Here is a 24,027-nt window from a genome sequence, read left to right as displayed (position 1 = left end):
CAACTATAATGATGAATCACGTGTCGTGTACGTTTGATGTGTTTATGTTTTTATAGCAATTGGTCGCGCAAATATTTATCGAGTAGAATCTAAATTTAACTTTTACAACGTTTTCCGGTTTACAATAATTTTTACCACTGTCTGTATTTAGCTGTCTCACTAGGTTTTATCAGTAAGTTTAAAACCTCGTTAACAAAGCCAATTATATTTTGTGTAGATGGAAGAATTATTCGTGCACAAGTTGGGGTCACGTGAGTTGAGTTGCCTGGCAACAAGTGCGAGCAACATCAACCAGCTGACGTTGTGGGAATGCGACACTGCTGGGCCAAATCTGCAACCTCTAACTGACGCCATCTCACGCAGAAATCATCCGGTATGTTTGTGTTACGAGTAAATAAGCTTTGCATAAACCGCACATGCGTGGGCGCCAGAATGAATTAGGGGAATAAATTAGGGGAGGGGGTATTAAACAAACCGAGGCCTTTAACTTCAATTTAAAAACATCATTACGCACATGATACACGCTTCCATACAACTCGCCAATTTCATACTTTTATAAAAAGTTGCATGGCTGGACGTTTGTGTTTCACTTAAAAAACGTCTTTGAAGCATAAAGTCAGCACTGGTTTTCACAAAATTACCCTCTCTGGTTTTGTCTCGTTAATAATTCCAACTGTTCTAACAGCCTTGTGCATATTGATAGATGTTTAAAACGGTCTGCAAACAAACACTCAAAAATGTCAGCCAAAGAGGGTTTGAGACCCGGGGCAAGCAGACAATTAATTGGAAGCAATATGTAAACCACAAACGTCCAAAAACTGATTGTTTATTCGGATACACACTATTTTGCGCGTTTAGTGTTCACAATTAGGCTTATTTGCACCAATATCAGGATATTTTGTGCAAACGTTTGTAACACGACAAATAAGAAAAATTCAGTTTCGACAGCGGCTTTTGCTTTCACACGGACAATGCTACATTCATTAAACACATTCGGTAGTGGCATGTTTTTCAGGCAAATGTTGACTTATTTCAATACTTCAGTATTACGACAATAATGCAAATTTCTAGCAAATTACTATTCTACCTAGGAAAATAATTTTGCGTCATAGACACAACAGTTTCTTGTTTAGCCCATAATGCTCCAGATGTTCTACTTTAACACAGACAATGTGGTAGACCAGTGGTTCCTAACCCGGCGCCCAACAATTATTACGGGGCTTGAGCGCTACTGTAATATTTCACTTTTTGTAGTGATTTTAATGGTTTCGTTTCGTGTTTATTCCGTTTTTAAGATGTCCTTTTATTTACATTAAAATTACACGTGTGTTGTTAAGTAACTGAAGAAATAATTCATGGTTTTGAAAACTTTCTCGAATTTTGGACTAATTGCTACTTTTTACGAACAATTTGCATTATATTTAGTTACTAACTCTCTTTTTATCCAACTTTTAGTTAAAATTGCATATTTTCTGCAAAATATCTACAGTTTTAGCTTTGTCAAAATTCCCTGTGATTAGCACTGCATGTTTTCTGTCTAATCGACATATTTATTTTCTGAAATACACATATTATCGAACGATAACGGCCCTATTCAAATACAGTTTGGCTGAGTTGCAGATAAACGATAAACGTTATCACCCTATCCAACAATATTTGTTCATATTTTAATATAATAACACCTCAGCAACTGGGGGATGCAACTGCTTTGCGCGGATCTATAATGTTTTTGTATTGTGTGTCGTCACACCTTTCGAAACACGATTAACGCAATGGTTAATTTTTGCGCTGCAGGCGACATTGTTACGTGGTTTCTACGGAGCCTTGTTACTGCTGTGGAGTCAATGCCCTCTCAACACAATTGTCAAAATCAACTTGATAAACTCAATTTTTCGCGCTTCGCGCCACAAACAGTAGATACTTTAGTTTTTTCAAATTGCCTCACTGATATGTAATTCAAAAAGAGTTTTTCGTCGTGGGAAGCAAGAGGGAATAACCAAAAACGCCTTTAAAAAAAAAAAAAAAAAAAAAAAAAAAACGCCTTTATATTGTTTAAGTTGCCCAAACTTTTATTTTGGATTGTGCGATGAGAAGCACGACGCCTTTGGGCTAAAACAATTTGATCAAAGTGGGCTAAACCTAGAAACATAATTAGATTCGCGCGGAACGCTAAAAAAAATTGCATTTACTTGAGGCAAAAAATACAGTTTGTGGGGGGGAGGGCATAGCAACGTATTCTACCCAGCAAAAACATAATTTTGCGTTAAAGACACAACAGTTTCTTGTTTATCCCATACTATTCCCGATGTTAAGGGGGCAAATGCTCCCTATTGCAAGCACTCATGGTCCAGGATTAACAGACAGCACCTTGGATGTTATTGACGCTTATAGCGGGGATATACGTCACAATTAAAACTTCTTGTCATTGTAGATGAAATTGTTGGGACTGTATGACAACAAGCTGGATTCACGTGGTTTGAGTTTCCTGGCAACAAGTGTACACAACATCAACCAGCTGGTATTATGGACTTGCGAAATCGCTGGTTCCGATCTGCAACCTCTAACTAATGCCATATCACGAATGGATCGACCTGTAAGTGTGTGTTGTTTGAAAGAAGGGTGTGTTGTATATTGGATTTGCATGGACCTGGATAAATCAGGCAACAGCATTGCGTGTAAAATTTACTAACTGAACCACTTCCTGGTGTAAAAAAAATTTGGTAAACGGAATTTTATGTCGCCATAAGTATAATTACTGGCAGGGCGAATGCGGGATTTTTGTTTGAGGGGGCACTAAAAAAAGGTATGATGTCACAATGTTACGTCTAAACGTGACGTCACAAGTAACGGACATAGCGCTACGTCAAAACGTGACTATTTTTTATATTATAAAGACGGAAAAGCAGTCGCGTGCAGCGTGAAAAAATGTCTTTGTTAAGTCTAACCTTCCCAAACTTTAATTTTCGAGGGTGCGATAAGACGCACGGCGCCCATAGATAACCGGTTTTCAAGTGGGCTAAGACATACTAGAAACATAACTTAAATTCGCGGGTATTGCGAAATATTTTTGTATTCACTTAGTTACAAAAGGAATAATACAGCCACGTTCCCTCTCCCATGAATCCACCCCTGGTGAATTGCCTTTAAATGACCCTGGCCTGGGTACAGTTATTTTGATAGCACTTCTTCTCAATTGACAATTATAAACTGAACATCCTTTTTATTTGTGCTTACCTATATGAGAATATTTTACCAACCAACACTTGAATTACGATTATTACTTTGTAACAACGTTTTCCTGTTGAAGTAATTGCAACCCGAAAAGTGCCTACGTTCCCTCATACTTCTATATCTCCGCAATTTTGGAGCGACATTTAGTGGTTGTTTGCTGCATGGCTGATCTTGCATAGCTCAGTTGCTTGAGTGACGTTGCCGGTATGGCCGAGGTCATTAGTTCGAATCTCATCGCAGGCAATTTTTACTTGCCTTGCTTGCACGAAAATCCTTACAAGACCAACCGAATATGTTTAGACATTCTCAATGAATAACATTAAGCGGTTGTTGTTTTTATTAACCGGTACTAGGTCGTGGAGATATTAATTTTCGTGCATTCAGTGCAGCATTATACTTAGACTACAATTCATTTTTTAGACTACAATTCAAATTGTTTGCCCAAAATTGAAGCAATAACATTTTAAAGTTTTCTATTTAATGCCACTTCAATTCGTATAGCTTTCATCTATTGTCAATGAATGGATAAGAAATACGAATAAAGTTAAGCAGGAGGGTTTACGTTAAAATACAAACGCTGTGTTCTTTCTGCATTTTAATTGTTTGATTTTGTAAAACTTATGTAGAAATAATTAAACTGATGTGTATTTTCTGAAAACTCGTACACGGAAGTAATCACCAGGGGCCTGGTGTATTTTAGTGGATTTAACGAAAAATAACAATTCATTTAACAATTTTAAGTTGCTAGAGTCCACCGAAACGTTCCATAACATTACTATTTTGTCCATCCCCAATAGGTAATAATAACCCAGAGTTGTTACCTGACCTATTATGCAACCTTATAGTATGCGGCCTGCCAAATTGTTTGTTTTTTGCTTGCTGTGCCCTTGCACCATTTAAATTTGTGCAGGCCTGGTTTAAACTCATCTTCATTGTACAATCACGCTATACACAATAAGTTTTGAGTTTTTTTTATTTGGCATTTTAAACGTGTTGTTTTGTAAAAAAAAAAATAGCTAAGTATGCGAGAGTTAAGCGAATATTTAAAACTACCAGTTGGTTAAGGCAAAATAATAACTTAGCTCCAAAATTTTGAAATTAGTTTACTGCTTCCATAACCTTGATTTTGATTAAGTTGAGCTCTCTAAAATTTATTTTTTTCTCTATACAGTTATTAATTAAAACAAAATACTCCAGACAATGTGCATTATGGGCTATGGGGCAACAGCACTGCGTATAAAATTTGGTAACTGAACCACTGTCTGGTGTACAAAAGATTTTTTCGTAAACACAATTTTTATGTCACCAAAAGTAAGCAATTAGTGGCAGGGGCAAATGCGGGATTTTTTTTGAGGGGGCATTAAAAAATGCAGGTATGATGTCACAAAGTTACGTCAAATCGTGACGTCACAAAACATAGCGTTACGCCAAAACGTGACTAATTTTTTTAAGAGGGAAAAGCACTAACGTGAAAAATACTTTTGTACAGTTAATGTTCCCAAACTTTAATTTTCGAGGGTGGTTGTTATTTCAAACTGTAGGCCTAGGTCGTGGAGATATTCAGTGCATCCTACTTAGACAGCAATTCAAATTGTTTGCCCGAAATTGATAGAATAACATTTTAAAGTTAGACCACAATGTTATTTTTATTAGATTTGCAATTTTCATTTAATGCCAGTTTAATTCGTATAGCTTCAGTCTATCGCCAAGTGAATGGATAAGAAATACGAATAATTTAAGCAGGAGGGTTTACGTTAAAATAAAAACGCTGTGTCCTTTCTGCATTTTATTTTTGTGATTTTGCAAAACCTAGGTAGAAATAATTAACCTGTTGTGCATTTTCTTAAAACTCGTACACGGATGTAATGACCTGGGGCCTGGCTTATTTTAGTGATTTAACGAAAAATAACAATTCATTTAATAATTTTAAGTTGCTAAAGTTCACTAAAACGTCCCATAAAATTATTTTGTCCATCATTGCCCCAATAAGTAATATATATCCCAGAGTTGTTACCTGACCTATTGATCGTAGGAAAGCGAGTCTTTGTGATTTTACGTATTTGTTGCTTGACCTATTACACAACCTTAGTATGCGACCTGCGGAATTGTTTGTTTTTGCTTGTCGTGGCCCTTGCACCATTTTAATTTGTACAGGCCTGGTTTAAACTCATCTTCCTTGTACAATTACACTGTGCCCATCAAGTTTCGAGTTTTTTTGATTTGGCATTTTAAACGAATTGCTCTGTAAAAAACAACACAAAGGCTAGATAGTTATTGATGCGAAAGTTAAGCAGAGTATTTAACACTATAGGTTGTTTATAGCGAAATATTAATATAGCTCTAATATTTCAAAATAAGTTTACTGCTTCAACCTTAATTTCCCTTAAGTTAAGCTCTCTGAAATTTATTTTTTCTTCTACAGTTATTATTTAAAAATAAATACTCCTGATAATGTGCATTATAAGCGATGGTCAATCCTTGCACACCCAAATATACCGTATTTTACGGAACATAAGGCGCACTTGAAATCTTTTTTTTCTCATAAATTGATCGTGCGCCTTATAAGCCGGTGCGCCTAATGTATTGATCAAGTACGGTACAGTGCATTATTGCATACACTCAAAACCAGTACTGATACTAATATTATATAAAAAAACACCGTCTTAGACAATAAACTGGTAAAAGCAACTGCAACCGTGATATTCACTAGCCTCATTTTTTCTATTGCTCATTGTACTATTGTGACTAGCTTACATTTATTACGTAACAAGTAAAAAAAGGGTGCGTTCTATAGCCCAGTACGCCTTATGTATGACCAAAAAACTAATCACAGCAATTTATTGACAGTGCGCCTTATAATCGGGTGCGCCTTATGGTCCGTAAAATACAGTAGCCTAATTAAATTAATGCGGTTCAAGTCACCAGTTCTATATTCGTAAATGTTGTGTGAGTTTATAGAGTAGGCAAATCTACCAATTAACCTTTTTTATTGTCACAGTTGGAGAAACTGAAACTAAGTTTCAACGAGCTTGGTTCACGTGGTGTGAGTTGCCTGGCAACAAGTGTACACAACATCAACCAGCTGGAATTGGCGTCTTGCAAAATCACTGGTTCTGATCTGCAACCTCTAACTAATGCCATATCACGAATGGATCGACCTGTAAGTGTGTGTTGTTGAAATAAAGGGTGTGTTGAATATTGGAATGACATTGAAGTGGATAAACCAGGCAACAGCATTGCGTGTAAAATTTGTTAATTGAACCGTTGTCTGTTGGACAAAAGATTTTTGATAAACGGCTTTTTTATGTCACCATTACTAAAGCAATTGAATTAAATGGTGACGTCACAAGTAACGGACATAGCGTTTAAAAACTTTAATTTTCTATGTTGCGATATGACGCGGATAATTTGGTACATAATTTGGTAGGGATTTGCAATTAAGGCAACATTTTTAACTTAAAAGGCATTTAACTTTAATAATGCAGTTGGTCGGTTTTTACAGTATTTTTTGCCCTTTACTCAATTGATCATTCAGATCACATTAAGCGCATCTAATTTATTAGCACAACTATGAGTAATCTTATTTGTTAAGCCTTGTATGCAAACAAATGTGCAGGCTTCTATTGTTTATGGCTCTGTGAACTGAAAGACAGGTCACATCATTGTGCTTAAAATGTTTGGTGGTTAAAATTGGAAGTCAATTTAGTCAATTTTCGCCGATGGATAAACCGGTTTTTAAGTGGGCTAAGACATACAAGAAACATACTTTAGATTCGCGGGTATTGCGAAATATTTTTGCTTTCACGTAGATACAATAGGAAAAAACAAGGTTGAGGAGAGCCATGGCCAAGTGTTTTATAAAACTTATGTAGATTTAATTGAGCGGGTGTAGAAAACGCGTAGCCTGAAGTAATGACCCGGGGTCTGGTTTATTTTAGACGCATGTTCACTTTACACAAATTGTGAATTTAATGAAAAATGACAATATTTACAACCACTATAGGCATTCAATAAATTTTCAGCTGCTATAGTTAACCAATGTACCAAAAAATTATTTTTTTCCGCAATGGTCCCAATCCTGTTACGAATAGCAGTTTTTTTTTTTTTGGTGTAATTGCGAATATGCATTCTTTAATTTGGTAGACCCTGTACGCAGCCAACCACGTGCTTGTGTCTAACATTATGTTGTGCTGATGTAGATGAGGAAGTTGAACCTGAGCTTCAACAAGTTGGGATGGCAAGGACTCGCTTTCCTCCGAACTTGTGCCCACAATGTACAAAAGCTGGAGTTAAATGATTGTGGCATCGATGAAGCTGGTGTGGACTTTCTGCGCGAGGTAGGCACTCAAAATTTAGGAATATGTTGCCGGGGCATCGTTGCGATACTAGTGACGTCAGTGCTTAGACGTGTGACGTCATGATGGTTTCCGTTGCATCGAATGTAAAAGTTTAAATGAGAAATATGTCGATAGTTGCGAAATACCCATCTCCAGCTTGATGGTAGTTAGTGGCGTTCAGGCAAATAATTTGTGAAGTAAGGCGCTTGGAGGTCTGACCTTTTTGCGATCGAATGCATTCGCTTGTTTCTCGCTGAGATCAAGTTTGCTTGGATCTGTCCAGGCCCGACTGAACTAAAAAGCAGAACTAAAAGCAGGAAAAGCTAAACACGAAGCTTCGGGTTCAGAACGAAACAACCTGGCTTGACTCGGGCGAGTAATGAGTAGAGCGAGTTGCGCAATAACGAATTCACGAGTACAAAGTTAATATGACTTTACTTGTATAATGACATTTCATGTATTTTTAAATAGTGTCAATTGCATGTCAGATAAGCGCATGTTTTAACTTCAAATGTGATAACTTTTTTTTAGTCTGACTGACGCCTGTTGTTGTTACACAGATACGCGTATATCCGCTATAGTAAGTTTTACTTTTATAAATAACCGACCAAACAAACAATACAAGTACTCAATGTACCGAGGTAATCTCTAATTGTACCACTTTTATTTTACAATAACGAAATGTAGTTGCAAAACCACGTTAAAATTGAAAACTGTAAGAATTAATATAACACTACTTGACCTACCCCAACCCAAAAGCTAACCCAAATAGTATGTGTTGATTTATTAATTTAAACACTGTGGTAGGATGGCTAGCGCCGAAATTTTCTGGTATGCAATTAAGATTTTATGTTAACTTTAAGTTAGGAATCCTTCCAGAGTTAAACCTTTTTTCGTAACCTTTTTCGTAAATCGTTACATAATCGATTCACGCCTAAAAAATCTGTCTCCACAGTTTTATCAAGAATGGCAAGCGGAACCAGAAGCAAGTCAAAGCCAAGAAACATCCACTGAACAAGATGTGGACAATGGGTCAGAGACAGATCATGTAAGAACATCTCAACGTTAAAGTACCAATACATGCTTCTTACTGGTCATACCAAATGTTGTGTGAATACAAGAAACCCTAGTCGTGTATGTAAATAATATCAAAAAACTTGGGGTTTGTTTTGCTAAATTAGTGCGTTTCTTTACTTTAACAGGTATCAACAGAGAGTTCAACACAAAGGTCAACTCAGGGGTCAACGCAAAGGTCAACTCAGGGGTCAACACAAAGGTCAACTCAGGAGTCAACGCAAAGGTTACCCCAGGGGTCAGCTCAGGGGTCAACAAAGGGAGGTCGGAGGTCCGTTGCGGATTTGGCGAAACTATTTGAACAACTATAACTTTATTTCAGATTAACTGCAATTGAGTTCTTTCTCATCCAAAAGTTTTTTGCAATATTTTGTTTTATACAAGAGAGCGATTAACAACATTGTCTTTTCTATAGAACCAGTTAATTTTTTTTAAATGATCCAAATGATGACGTAAGTCTCTAAACAACAACTGAATAAACCGGTTTGCAACCAATACTTTCATACTGTAATAGAAATAGTTGACTTATTTAATAAAGCATAACTGTGGTAAAACGATTGGACCAAAGACAACTACAATACTCCACACATTTAATTAACTTTATATTCGTTTAATGTTTTTGTTGTTATTACAATTTTTATTACGCGCTGTGCCAACCTCTTTAGCTCTCCTGGAGGTTATTTATATTATTCCTGTCTTAATCAATGCGCCTTGGCAAAAATTTAACATGTCGCCAACTTTTGGACAAACCTGTATTTCCATAAAAATCACGAATTTTAACTAGTTTTTTCGACTGTCTATTAAAGTAAAAGAAAATGTTGTGTTGTAACACTTTTTCATTTTCGTTTTGGCTAAATATTATTAATTTTATTGTCGTTCTCGATTTTATTATTACGATTCACAAAGATTAAATGTGTTAGACTTTTATAAATAAATCGTGGTTGATTGATGGATGCCTAACCTGAATATGCTGGTCGTTTTACCTTCTCGTTTTGAAATTGCGAAATGTGTTAGGCTGAAGTGAAGCTACATAATTGTTTGTTGCCCGTCTTTGTCATCCTTCCTTTTAACTAGAGTTCACTTTAAACTTACGCCTCTTTACCTTTGCTACTGGTCACATTGTGAACTAATTATGCGGGTTAAATGTAAAATACAAAAAGAACTTCAAAAGCACACTATCTACAATGTCATTCTTGCCACAAATAATTGCAAAAACTAACACAGACATTCTCAATTTGTCTTAGCATAAAACAAACTTGCCTTATGCTCGTTAAATAACTGCCATGAGATTTAAAACTTGAAAAATAAAAACTTGAAACGAAACAACCGCCACGATATTATCAGGCGATAGAACGACAACATTTGCAGATAAAAACCTATATAACTACAACATTAGAGCCATAGAATGACAACATATGAACATAAAAACCTTGACAAATAGACTATTGTTAGAAATGTGTCATTTAAATGGGCGGCAAAATCATACATGTCATGGATATTGGTTTGGCGGGCTTAACCTATTCTCGCTGCCAGATGTCTTTGGGCCGGTGGCACAGTTTCCCGTATTACTAAAAATAGAGAACAAAAAGCTTGAATACCTTATTGAAGTAAACTTGCAGCTTTCATCAGCAGCAAACTTTAACACAGAGTTAAACCATAACACAACACAACTAGCTCAACTGATGATCAAATGCTTTTCTCGTGTGATTGCTTACGGCTCATTCTGCACCAAACTGATTGCGTTTGCTTCGGCGCCTTTAATTCGTTTTGCTCAACATAAATCGGCCAGTTTAAATGGCCGCTCCAAAGTAGCCGGCTCCTTTTTCGTCAAGTAAATTTTAGGTGGGGTATATATGTCCCCAGGCTGCAAGGTACAGGGGTGCCAAGATGAGGCTTACAAATGCCAGAATAAGGCTTTTTATTCTTAAAATACAATGTTCTAATAAAATTTGAATTGTTTGCCGTATAAAGTAAGGTATATTATGTCAATGTAATAGAAATGTGACTAAATATGGATAGGGGTGCGCCAATTTTATAGTTTGCACCCGGGCGCAAAATACTCTGGCCATACGCCACTGGGTACAAGCAAGCCCTTATAAGGTGTGTCCCTAAAAATCAAGCTTTTTATCCTGATTGTGTTATTTCGGTGTTTCTCAACAAACCTTGGCTCAAGTGCTACGTAATATCATAAATGGAACGCAAGAAATTTTAAGTTTTATGCGTGAGTTTAGCGAAATTAACACAAATGTAATAATATTGTAATTGCCGTGAGTTGTATCCTCTATCTGCCACAATAACTTTGCCTTTAACATAAAATCGAGTGTCACTGGAAGCTAGGTTTTTCAATTTGTTACTTTGGTCTTGTGTTAATTCAGGGGTTCCCAACCTTGTTACGATCTCGTACCACTTGGAGGCTCTGTACTGTCACGCGTACCACTTTAGCAGTAAAACAATTTAATTGAATCATATTTGTATCTATTTTTAGCTTACAACTAGCATTATTCAACGCTATTTGTAGCTTAAGACTTAAGCTATAAAACAGTAGATGCTATCTATCAAGAGCAATCATTTTTCCACCTGAAAACCTACGCGTACCACTAGTGGTTCACGCACCACAGGTTGAGAACCCCTGTGGTAATTGGATCAGAATGGCTTGCTGTGAAACCCGGCGGTACGCAGCAAAACTAAAAGCCACTATGCGATGTACACTGCCGGAAAAACGCACCGTTAAAAAAACGAGACAGTGACTTAAATGTATGCCAAGGCTGGCAGGCGCAGATCTAGGATGTTTGTTTGGGGGGCAATGAATTGTTTCGAATATAACGTCACACAGCTGCACAACTAACCTCAAGAAAACCAAACAGTTGGTTTATTTCCAAGTTGGAGAAGTGGTGCTTTTAATACATAAGTCACATTACAAAGCTGTAGCACGAAGCGAAAAATTGCCTTTATATCTTTTAAGATGTCAAAAGCATTTATATGGGGTAATGAGAGTAACGATGCCTTTAAGCTAAAGCAACTTTAATAAAGCGGGCCAAGAGATCTACAAGAAGCTTAATTTTGAGATTCGCGAATTCTTTTGCATTTTATAGTTCCACTAAAGACAAAACATACAGATTTTTGGAAGCCATTTTGTGGTATTTGAGGAAACCAGAAAAGTACCACAATACTTCAGCTTTTAATTCCAGTATAATATGAAAAGCAACTAAAACATGCCTACAAAAAAAAAACGGCTGTATTTACAAATACGATGCGTTTCTACACAGTATTGAAATCGTTGTGATTTTACAGTTACCTACATTTAAAAGGCATTGAAATAGAAAAACAAAGTCTATGTTAACATTAAAGAACAAGTATAAAGTAAAGTGTAAGCTTTGAAATAGAACAATAACGAAGAAATAATTACACAGTAAAAATGGAAAAGTTAGCATTTGCGCAAATGGATAACAACACTAAAATATTTGTTCTTCCTGTACAACATACCTTCTGCACAGCTATGTAAGCCCAGAATACAAAGAGCTCTATTGCGATGAGATTCGAACCAAACGAAAGCTATCTTTACACGCGGCAAAATAAAACCGCTCAATGCTTCTTTGTAAGCCCCGAGAGAATGTCAAGTGAGCCTCGAAACTTTTGTAATATTGGAAAATAAATTATTTGTATTACCAATATATGCATAGACACAATCGTTTTAGACTTAAATACGCACTATCCATGAAATATTATTAATATTGAGACATTTAGATACAGTTTGTAGTGGATTTAGGTTTTTTTATGCCATAAAGGTAACCCACTTTAGGTTTTGCAAGTCGTGGCTTATGTAGAACACAATGAATCGTGTTGCGATAAAATCGAACGCAAAGAGAATACTTGTGAAGTTATAGAAGGGCGAGTGAGTCGCCGATGAACTCTGTGAGTTGCCAGAGCGAACTCGTCAATCCACTTGCAACGGCGAGTCCGCAAACTCCTAAGGCATCTCCCGAGTAGAAGCACTTCTCAACCAAACGCAATCTGACAAATTAAACACAAGGTTAAAACGGGCTCAGCCATCTTGTTTTAGTTGCAATGTTTTCTGGTTAACTAATCTTCTTAGGTTTCAACTAACATTAAAACGCAATCTGAACAAATTAAACACACGATTAAAACGGGCTCACCCATCTAATCGCATTTTAAGATAAAACGAATATATAAACTTTGTTTATTATAACTTTTTGTGTAATACTTTCTAATAAGACCTCAAAACAAAGCTTAAATGGACATATTTTGGCGCCGATACTACGTCAGTATCGGACCAGTGGCGATACGATAAATCTGATTATCGGACAGCCAAAAGTAAAAACATAAAAAACGGGCCCAACCATCCAATAGAGTTTTAGATAAAAAGGAAATTCGGTGATGAATCGGCGAAATTAGGATATGAACAAATATGATGGCAGATTCTAGGGCAGTGGTCAGCAAACTTTTTTTGTCGCGGCCAAAAGTATTTTTTTTCAGAGCTATCGTAGGCCCACTATAACCACTACGAAGCAGTGTCGGATTCTGAATATTTGATTTTTAGGTGAAATGTTACACGGCGCCTTTATGCCCAAAACTCTGCCATACCATATTATTAAACATACTATACAACGAAGAATATACGCGCATAGCGAGAAAATTTTTTTAATTACACATAGTTAAAGTTGACAAAAATATATTTCGACAGGCATTTAGGACCACATTGGGCACGTGGGTCTTTTCAAACTGAGCCAAATGAAAAATTCTATGCTACACCAACATTTACAATAAAGTGCAATGAATGTACGGCCATCACGCGGCCCACAACTACATGATATTACTCAGCTGCTCGAAAGTAACTCGCGGCAGACATCTGGGCCGCGGCCCATAGTTTGCCGACCACTGTTCTAGGGATTTGGATATTTTGGTGGAAAATGTGATCTAATGAAGTCACCACGAATCTTCTTTAGAAAAATGCTTTGTTTCACGTTTACAGTGTCATGTCACAAATAAACATGAAAGTATTTATAAGATCAAAATTTATTGCTTTAAACAAAACTTCCACAAGCATAAAGTTCCTTACTTGGTTAGTTTTTGTTTCGATTGTAGATCGTTGTTCTTCTGCTTTAGAATGAACTGGTTGCAGCCGGCGATGTAAGTTGTGAAGTAATCTTCCCACTGATAAACCCCGCAATCAAGGTTGTAAGCCTGAGAAACAATTAACAAATAGCTTGATAATGAGTTTTAAAGCCAAAAAGTTCGAGTAAATCCACATCATCTTGATTAAGACGTTTCGATTCACACTTGTATCATCGCCAGTTAATCTCATTGTTTTTTTAACAACACTTTCTGAGCACATAACTTATACTGAGCATAAAATTAGTTAACGCCATTGTTTTTTCAACAGCACTTTCGTTGGGAAAATAAGGTTCCAAAAAATCTAGGGCTTTTTTCAGAGACTGATGATGCCAGATTGGCGAAATATATTTCTCTATTAACAACTAGTCTAGAACTTATAAATGACTGATTATGACTCGGACAAGAAAGTCTATAGTAAGTTGCTACCATCCACTTGAAGTCCTTGTCGTCATTAACGTGTATTAGGGCGAGGAGATATCTTCTTTTTTACATATTCAGTTTGCGTTCTACAAAGACTTTTCAACACGCAAATCAATTCAAAGGCATTTAAACGCTTTTAAAGATTCAAATAATTTGTAACAAACGTGCAACACACAAATTTAACCCTATGATTAGATGCTCTGAACTAGAAGATCTTGTAATATTTCACCTTTTGGTCTTCAGCATTCAGTGAGGAACGCAGCTGATCGACATTCGTGTTGCTGAACTTATTAAAGTTCGTCTTAAAAAAGAATTCCATCACTTCCATGGCGCTCATGATCTTTTCATTGAGTCTTGCCATTCTGAAAAAATAAAGAAATATTGAAGTCTTTGCCATTCTGAAATTAAACATTATATTTTTTAGGATTAGCGTAGCATTGGGTTCAGAATAAAGTATATTTGTGAACTGGGACCAATAATTTCAAGCTAAATAAAATCCTATCTTCTTGCCTAAATGGTGATAGTCATTCAAACAAGTAATTCAATTTTATGTCATATTGAAAAAAAAACCAGACAATTGTTATAACATAATAAAGGAAGTTTAAATCCTAACAGTTTGAGAGGTGTAAAGACAGGTTGACAAAAAGCTAGATATTGAATGATAAAATAAAGTTCCATCTAGACTATTGCCTTTAATATTAAATATTAAAAAAAAAAATAAAAAAATAGACAAAACATTGCACGATTCAACAAACGAAAACTTCAAGAAAAGCAAAAATTTCAAAACTGTTCAATCCACAATAAGGCATAGGTGACAAACTAGAGTTTTTAGCATCTGCTTGGACTTTATTTGAAAGTATAACTCACTTTTGTTTTTTGCTCATAAGGGCCAGACCGGCATCCATCGCATGGGCAGGAATAATTGCGAATAAAAGGTGGTGAGATCGTACAGCTTTCTGCATATAAATAAATAAAATTGTTTAAATCCATGAACACGCCTTTGCCGAAAGTGTTGCAATAATGAAAACTATATCTCTTCATGTTAAATAGAGTAATCAGGTGGCACTATATAAAAAAATTGTATTAATAGCTTTCGCACAAGAAACTCTTTTTTGGAAAGCTATATTTAACAATTTTTGATAAAATGTGACAATCACAAAAGCAAAACTAAAGAATCTATTTCACCTGTTATTGGTGCATAACACCCAAGGGGCACGGAATGGGTCGCTTGGATTCTCTGCCACATTGTTGATTGCAAGCGAAACTGAAAACAAAAATACAAATTGTAAATGATGAATTTAAGCCAGGGTTGTGGAGTCGGGACTCAACAGAGTCGGTTTATTTTGCTGGAGTAGAGAACACGGGGCTTAAGTTAGAAGTTAGACTACCCTTATAGGTTAATGAATTATATGACACACTACGAGTGGTATGTTAAACATATCTACCTAGTTTTCGTTTAATAAATGTGTGAATTACAGGCTGTAGAGTCGTATCCGGACTGGGGACTCGCAGAAACATGACATTTGGTGAAAGTCGGACTCCTGACTCGAGTAAGACTACGCTAAACTAAGACTACTCAAACATAAGAGTCCCGAGTGAGACGTGCACAGCACCAAATTTCAAAACTGATAAGGTCACAAATTGTAAAGTGTAAAGGTGAAATACCATAAGGTAGATAAAGTCAATTTTGTTTATAAGATCCATATCTTTGACTTTGCCTTAAATTTTCCCTTCGGCAAAACTTTGCCCAACTTAACTGAACAATTTTAGATATGTAAACTGCTGCAGCCTGGAACCCAACAAAATCAACATGGCAACACAATTTTTCCCATTGGTTAAGAAACACTAAAACCTACATTTACTGATAGAACACTTTTAGTTAAAGTTGTCCATTCTTACTCAAGCGGTCCATAGCAAGGCCATTTTTGATGCCAGAGTTTTGACGTGGTAGATGGGAAGTGATCCATTGACCCTCGGAACTCGGTCGCAAGTAAAGGAACTGATGCTTTCATTGTCCGAAGATGAATCCCCTGGAAAATCGTATTTAACTGGTTAAGTTTTAAATTGATCAACAATAAATATAGGTGGAATTAGTTATTCATAGTAGACAACCTAAAAACCTCTTGGTAACATAGAATGGCTACACTACAGTAGAAATCCAGTTTTGGAACAGATTTTTTATACAGGACTCAAAATACAAAAAGAACTCAACAATGAATTAAAACAAAATTTACATGTTTTCGAACAGGGGTTTATTTATCAAATGAATACAAAATTAGTAATAAATTCAAACACTGGCTAGATACAGGGTTTTTTCTCAAGCTTAAAATAGTTTTGTACAATTTAAAACGAAGTAAATTGTAGAATGAATATCAAGGAACATGTATAAGTAAGTAGCATTTTGTGGAAATTTAAAAAAATTCTTTGTTGATTTTCACATGGTCAGATGACAAAATGCAACCTACTTCTGTATGGGCTTTGATATTCATTCTGCATCTAACTGCAACACCAGCCGATATGAACAAAAACGCCAACTTTTTGGTAATCTATCTGTATTTACAACCTTGTAAGCCAATTTCCCCAAGCGATGAAACTGCACTGTCACTCTCGTAGCCGAGCGAGCACCTTCTTTCTGCTGAGTCACAAGCGGTCTTCATCGCATCACGCCGTTCACAACAAAGTCGACCGGTATGACGTCACAGGTTATGGAGTTGTCGACAATCACAGAAGGAAGCACACCCTTGGCGTATGCTATTATGAAAGCGGTGGGTCCGTACACGTTTGTACACCAACCCTGGAGAAAAAGCAGAAATTTTTGCTATGAAAGATAATTATGCAGTGAAACTTGAAACACGATTAAGCAGTACACCGGAAGCCTTTAATAGACTAACCCAGTGGTTCCCAACCGGGGTGCCATTTGGAAGCTGAAAGGGTAATTGTAGTTCCTTAAAAACATAATTATCGCTCTTTTTAAAATCCTATTAATACAACTTTGTGTATGATTTGGGTGCAGAAATCAAATGATATTTTTCTACATGCAAATAAATTTGATTGCGATGTCCCAGTTCCGTTTTTAGTGACACTACAGAAATCAACTTTCAAGATTCAGGTAGTTGTGCCGCAATCTATTTGTTGTTCCTTATGGGTGCCGCAAACCATAAAAGGTGGGAACCACTGGAGTATCAGAATCAGAATTTTTGTGCAAGCAAGGTAGCAAATGCAACTGCGGTGTGGTTTGCACTCCAAACTGGCCTTGCTTGCATGAAATCCCTAATTGGTTGAATGATTTTATTAGTCTTTATCAGTGTTTTAAGTTTCATTACACGGGGCAATTTAAAAAAGCTAGATTTATAATTATTTGTGTCACTTAATTAATTTTACAGGAATAATGCCTTGGGGAGAAATTGATAAGGAAAGTAAAAGAAATGTAAATGCATTGTTCGCAAGAATCTCACTAATGCACAGCTGAATAAATATCTGTTTCAAAATATGTTATGCTGTTTTTTGTTCTAAACCTATTTCTTAGTTCTTTTTATTTATAAAAAAATATTGAGCCACAAAATTTTTATGCAACGAAAATGGGATTTGCTTAAATTGGCAAACCCTTAAATAAAACAGTGCTTTAAACCTAAGTTTCAAAGATTGAATAGGACTACTTAAAGTTATTTAATCCTTCTAAATGTTTAACATCAATGAAACCACTCAAAACATTTTAGTATTTTAAACACATCTTTTCGTGTTCTTTCTGCACTGAAAAAATATCTAACTTATAACAAGTCTAAAAACATACCGGCAGGCGGCAACGGTTCTTTGTAAGCTGGTATTATCATGCTGGGCCTGACGATGCAGATTGGAAGATGAGATCCTTCTCTTGCAACGACGTCCTCAGCAAGCGCCTTCGTCAGCGTGTAAGTGTTCGGTCTGAAACAAAATCAACGTTTATCTACAACTTTAAACCAATAATTATAATACACCTAAAGCCTTCGACAGCGTGTAAGTGTTCGGTCTGAACGAAAACACAACAGGTTACATTTCAGTCAAGAGAGATATTTTGATACAAAACTGTTCTTTTTTGAAGCATTTGGCTTAGTTATTTCACAAAAAATGTTGTATTTGTGTGATGTGATATGTATAAATTGTTTATTGGAAAGTTTGTATGGTCCCTGTTCTGAGGCGAATTTTTTTTTAGATTTTTGTTTGCTTGACAGTTTTTAAGTTACGTCAAAATACGACTTAATAAAGCAATAAATTTATAAAATGAAGTTTTTCCAGCGAACTTGTGCGCAAATATGCAGCTGAACAATAGCTTAATTGCGTGAAGGACTAAAAAAATTGTATTTAAATAGTAAAAGAACTTGAAAATATAGATTTTTGGGAAAATTCGAAGTAGTCTCTGCTAGAAACTAGAGAAAAGTGTTATGAAGGTCAACACAAGAAGAAGGACAATCGTGCAACATGCCATGAGTCCAGTTTTTGAGATATATATATATAAATATAGTTAATTATTGCTACCGCTAGATGATAACAAAAACGAACATAATGGCCAAGGTATCTCAGGCAGTGCATATTAAATATGTGGTGTTAAAACATTCTAGCTTGTGGCACATTAAGTATAAAGTATTTTAGGCACTGTTTTCTTCTAGCAACACTTTTAAAACTTGGTATTTGTCCTTAATATATTGGCAAGAACACGGTTTAAAGCAGGGGTGACAAACCTATTTGTTGTCGCGGGCCACTTTGTCAGTTACCGCTGACGGCGCTGAGTACAACTTTTTACCTACACTATAAAACCTGTTAAAATCACAAACAATTGTTCATCAAACCAAACTAATCGAAACCCATGCGAACCATACAGCTTAAATTATTTAATGTAATATTGAAATATGAAATAATAAAAAATAACAAATAAACATTTAATGAATTTTGTTGCTCAATGAGAAATTTGGAAACATTTTTGCTTTGCTAAGCAATTGATATTAGGACGAACTGTTGATGTGGCAACTCTCAACTGCATACTAAGATTTTCGTCTGTTAGCCTTGACCTGTAACGACTTTTTGTGATGTTCATTTTACAAAAAAAATGTTCGCATAGATATGTGCTTCCAAAAACCCGCGGGCCACGTTTTCGTCACCCCTAGTTTAAAGGATTAAAATAAAAACTTAAGCAGTGTAAAAACGAAATAATGCAAGAGTTCAATTCAAATATTAAACTTCTTGGGCCACTTCCAGGGTAAAACAAACACTTATTTCAAAGTGACCTTTGTCAAAATGTCCTAATAACTAACCTAAGGACTTTAATTTCGCTTTGAATTAGCGAATATGGTCACCTACCTCTTGCCAAGAAGCTGTGGTGTGACCTTGGTGATAAGGGCATCGCCCATTCACCGGAGGGAGCCCTCAAGATCGAGGTAATCGATTCCAACATCGTAAAGCTGTTCATCGGTTTCTTGTTGGTTGCAATAGACGTACGCTGGACAAAAATGATGTAAATTCGTCTACCTTCTACTGTTTTATGCATTATTCTCTATATATCAAACAATACAATGGTTTAAGTATAGATAAAAAAATGTTATAGTTAAAAAAAATAACTTTTTTTATAAAATATAGATTATAGTTTACACAAAAAAAGTGTATGACAATAGCACTTTATAAGGTAGTTACAACGTCAAAACAATTTTCTGGCTTTTTAATTAAATATATTTAACCTTATCCTTAAGCAAAAATATATAAGAAAGATGAAGGTTTAAATTACAATTTCTTGCGACAAAATTCCATGGATGGGGGAGAAGTTAAATCGGTAGTTTCTAAACTTTTCAGCTTGCGGCACAGTAAAAAACTAAAATATTTCATGCCACACCATGTACAAAAACAACAAGTTTAACAGATAAATGCCTTGAAAAGGCCTATGAAATAAATCGTCTATCTTTGCTCATTTATTTTTGATACAATGAATTTTGGAATCTTTGTAACTGTTTTTTAAAGTATTGTCAATAGTGAATGAAATTTATAACTCTACAACAATTTTTAGCTTGCTACATGATTATTTAATTTTCCTCATTTAAAGATAATTTAATAAAGTTAATAAATATTGACAAAAGAGTTACACCTGGTCTGCGCTCGTACATCCTAACAGTTAACCGACCTGCGATGGTCAGGCCCAACAGTTACCCACCCTTCAGAAAAAAAAATGGTAACCCTCGGCCTAGTGTGTGGAATATGGGTATATTTACCCTATAATAGAGTAACCTTAGCACAAATTTACAAAGTTTACAAAAGTGTGATTTTGAAAGCTTTATCATTTAATAAAACAGCAAAATTAAAATTTTTTGTGTAACACTGCATATTGCTAATACACACCTGTGAACGAATGCTTGGAGGTTGTTTCGTTCAGGTCAAAATATTTTGAGAAGCCTCCTCACACACTGGACGTTTATTTCGAAGGCCAACCTGTAGAAATTAATAAATAACCAGTGGTTAATAAGCTTTTTTACACGGCAGCAAACTAAACAGACAAAAACAAATTAGGGGTATACTTTTTACACCATCATGTAATTAACACTTAACAAGCATGCGGGGCATTATGAACTATACATATAATTCAATTCAGTAACTGTGATATTAAAATGTACATACGATTTTATAATAGTAGACATTTATATACAAATCAATATCATACATCTGAAGCAACAAAATTTAAAACAATAATAATAATGGCATTTTTTTATTCCAAACTGGGGGTAACCCCTTGGGAGCACCCATGCACACTTAAGAATCAGATGTATGCGCTGGTCAACAATCCTACCACAGCGTTCAAACAATTAAAGCAACGCAAAACATTTGTGTTAGGGTGCAGGTTAGTGTGTGGGTGAGGGTGGGTCAAGTATTATTTTTATTAGTATTGCTTAACCTACCCAAACGCTAAGCTGCACCGACCCTAACTCAAATAATGTTCGTTGTTGGATCCTAGACCAGCGCCCAGTAGCTTGATTATTTTTAAAGCGTAATACTTTTGCCGAACATATCAAATAACAGCAGTAAATCGTAATTAAATACAAAGTATCGGAAATCCTGAGATGTTGTGTATACTTAAGTGCCCTAACCTGAGGTGTTCGTTGAACTTGAGTGTTGCAGCGCAGTGGATGAAAACCTGGCACTTCTTCTGTAGAATCTCCCTCGAAGCTTGATCCAAACCAAGATCTACAGGGCCAAGGTCGCACTAAACAAATTCGAGCTTCGACGCAAAATTCGGCTGCAGCTCACGAAGAACGTCGAAAGCCTGGAAGGGTAAAAGGTTTAAACGACAAATGACTCAAAGAGATTTAAACCAATGAGTGGAAAGTTGGGGAAAATGGCGAATTTGTTTGGTCGTCTGTCACGCTCTGGTGCATATGAAGAAACAACAAAGTTTAGAATAAACTCGTTTACTCGTAGTTCTTTTTGTGCCATCAACAGACTCTGATTGGTACATGGTTAAGCACCTTTTTGCCTCGGATCGCCAAAAAAATGGTTGAACAGATTGGCATGGCTTTTCAACTCTGATTTGAGTTCAGGCTAAGTCATTTAGCCGCGGTATATAATACTACCACAACGAACATTATTTGGGTTAGGGTGTGGTGCGGGTTAGCGTTTGGGCTTTGGTAGGTTAATCAGCAATATTGTTAATGGATATCAATTATACTTGATACGCCATCAACCAAACACTAACCAACACCCGGATCAAAATATTGTGCTTTGCTTTAATAACTGTTTTAACGCTGTGGTTGGATTCTAGAACAAAATCGTACCACAACGAAGCGAGGCAAAATTAAAATATTCAAAGAAGAATTCTGTAGTAATCTGTAGCCATATATTTATGGATTCCTTAAGCCTTGCAATTAAAAGCAAGTCCGCTTGTGAGAAGCTGAGGCAATCTGGCTTACTTTGTTTGCCAAGTTCTCGTCTTTTAAATGATTACAGGTCCCATATTAAATTATATATTTTTAGTTTAAGAAAAATATATAAATATTTTATAAACAAAAGCGAAGGTGGTCTAGAATCCTAACCCAGATGTCTCTTTCAATGACTAAAAAGGTGAAAGTTGTTAACGTAAAATCCTGGAAGGGTGAAAGTTTTAACTTTAAACGCCAAAATCCTTTAAAGGATAGAGGCTTTAACGTCAAAATCAAGAAAGGGTAATAGTTTAAACGTCAAAATTCTAAAGGGGTAGGCATTTTACCTAACATCAAACTCTTTGGAGAGATAGATGAAAAAACGTCAAAATTCTGGAAGATTAGGGGTTCATCCCCAGGGTTTAAGTTTTTAACGGCTAAAATGCGACCCCGAAAAAACACTGCGACTAAGATATATAAACGTCGAAAACATGAAAAGGGAAAGAGCTAACGTCAAACTCTTGGAAGCGTAAAGGTTTTAACATCAAAAACCTGGAAGCGTAAGGGTCTTACGATTTGTTCGCTTTGAGCTTAAAACAGTTGAGTGAAGAGAAATTAGGTCGCCAAAGCTTCGCTGTTTTACTTATGCCTATAGTATTCGGGTAGCAACCACAAAAAAGGTTTAGAAACACTGTTGATCACTAGAACAACTGAACATTTAACCCAGGGGCTCTTGAACTTTGAAACGCGGACTCATGGGGGTACGTGGACCAATTTTCGAGGTCTAAGCATGCCGAGGTAAAATCGTAGTGTATATTAAAAATAATAGAATAACGAAAAATTTAGTTAAGAAAAATTATTCCTTAGTTTCACATTTGCTGAGCCGAATACGCAACCAATTATTTTTAGTGGACTGCTTTAAAAAAGTTTAAGAACTCCGGTTCTTTACCGAACAGCAACGCAATTAATATGACCGAATCGTAAAAAGTCTCTTTCTAACAATACCACCGACTTGAAAATCTAAACCAAAGTCTGATGGACACAGGCATAACTCAGGGGTGGCGGTGGGGTACATATGTCCCCGGGCGCCAATGTTCAGGGGCGCCGAAATGAGGCTTACAAATGCCAAAATGAGGCTGCCTACTTCCCGCATTTCATTAACTTTATGCTGGTCCATATGCTATTGCTCAATGCTAAATTTGCAAGAATTCAATAAATTCATTTGGACACTTTTTGAAACTTGGGTGAAGTAAGCATTGGGTACTTAAGGTATTATATTTAAATATCCTTGCAAACTATTGATCGCGTGGGCTCCAGAAAACGATTGGTGTTGAAAGTCTTTAAAAACTCAAAAAAGTGCGTTTAGCGGATACAGTGGTGGCAATCAGGTATAACATAGTTTCTTTAACGTTTTTATTGGATCAAACGAATTTCGTAAGAAGATCCTCGGCATGATTTTAATCAGGGCTTTCCAAAATGTTCTCTCTGCAAGTAATTTTGCTCGAAAAGACTTAAGTCTTGACTTAAGGGCACCAGCATCGGCCGAACTCGTTGCGCGCTTTGTCGCCACCCGGCGGCACCGCCATAAGAAATCACCTGGAAAAAAGCGGTCACTTGAAGCGTGAGCGAGCGCACGAGGTGCTCGTATCTCGTGACCCGATCAATCGGCGGCCGCCAAAGTTATTCAAGTTCTTAAACGGACCGCGTGGTCTATGTATTGACTTGAGTCATTGCAACATTGGTTTAGTGTCTTTAACACTCGTCAAATAATGCTTAACAATCGCATAACCTGTTCTTATTAAAGTTAGGTGATTGTGAGTGTTTGACCAGACAAATCTCATTTGTATTTTTAAGTGTTTTAAACGAAAGCAATGAATGAGTCACAAACTTTCTAAATCTGTAAGTTTAAAAGCAACTTCATTATAAACGCAGTCCTACTAAGGTTGTTTTATCAGTTGATGTTT

General features: G+C 36.1%; 1 protein-coding gene and 1 pseudogene across 1 annotated transcript in view; one reads left to right on the top strand and one right to left on the bottom strand.

Annotated features, from left to right (window-relative positions):
* The window catches only part of LOC146137300 (NACHT, LRR and PYD domains-containing protein 12-like), a 180,668-nt gene that overhangs the window by 9,123 nt on the left and 147,518 nt on the right, over positions 1–24,027 (top strand). The window contains exons 5-9 of the mRNA XM_083393842.1: positions 218–373; positions 2,432–2,593; positions 6,230–6,391; positions 7,431–7,568; positions 8,524–8,616. Of these exons, the coding sequence (XP_083249968.1) occupies positions 218–373; positions 2,432–2,593; positions 6,230–6,391; positions 7,431–7,568; positions 8,524–8,616 (711 nt within the window). The remainder of the gene's footprint in view (positions 1–217; positions 374–2,431; positions 2,594–6,229; positions 6,392–7,430; positions 7,569–8,523; positions 8,617–24,027) is intronic.
* On the bottom strand, positions 12,521–23,216 carry LOC146137304 (fatty acyl-CoA reductase 1-like; annotated as a pseudogene).

The sequence above is a fragment of the Ascidiella aspersa genome, chromosome 7, assembly GCF_963924565.1.
Source record: "Ascidiella aspersa chromosome 7, kaAscAspe10.2, whole genome shotgun sequence".
NCBI lineage: Eukaryota > Metazoa > Chordata > Ascidiacea > Phlebobranchia > Ascidiidae > Ascidiella > Ascidiella aspersa.
This window is presented reverse-complemented; position numbering and strand designations above follow the sequence as displayed.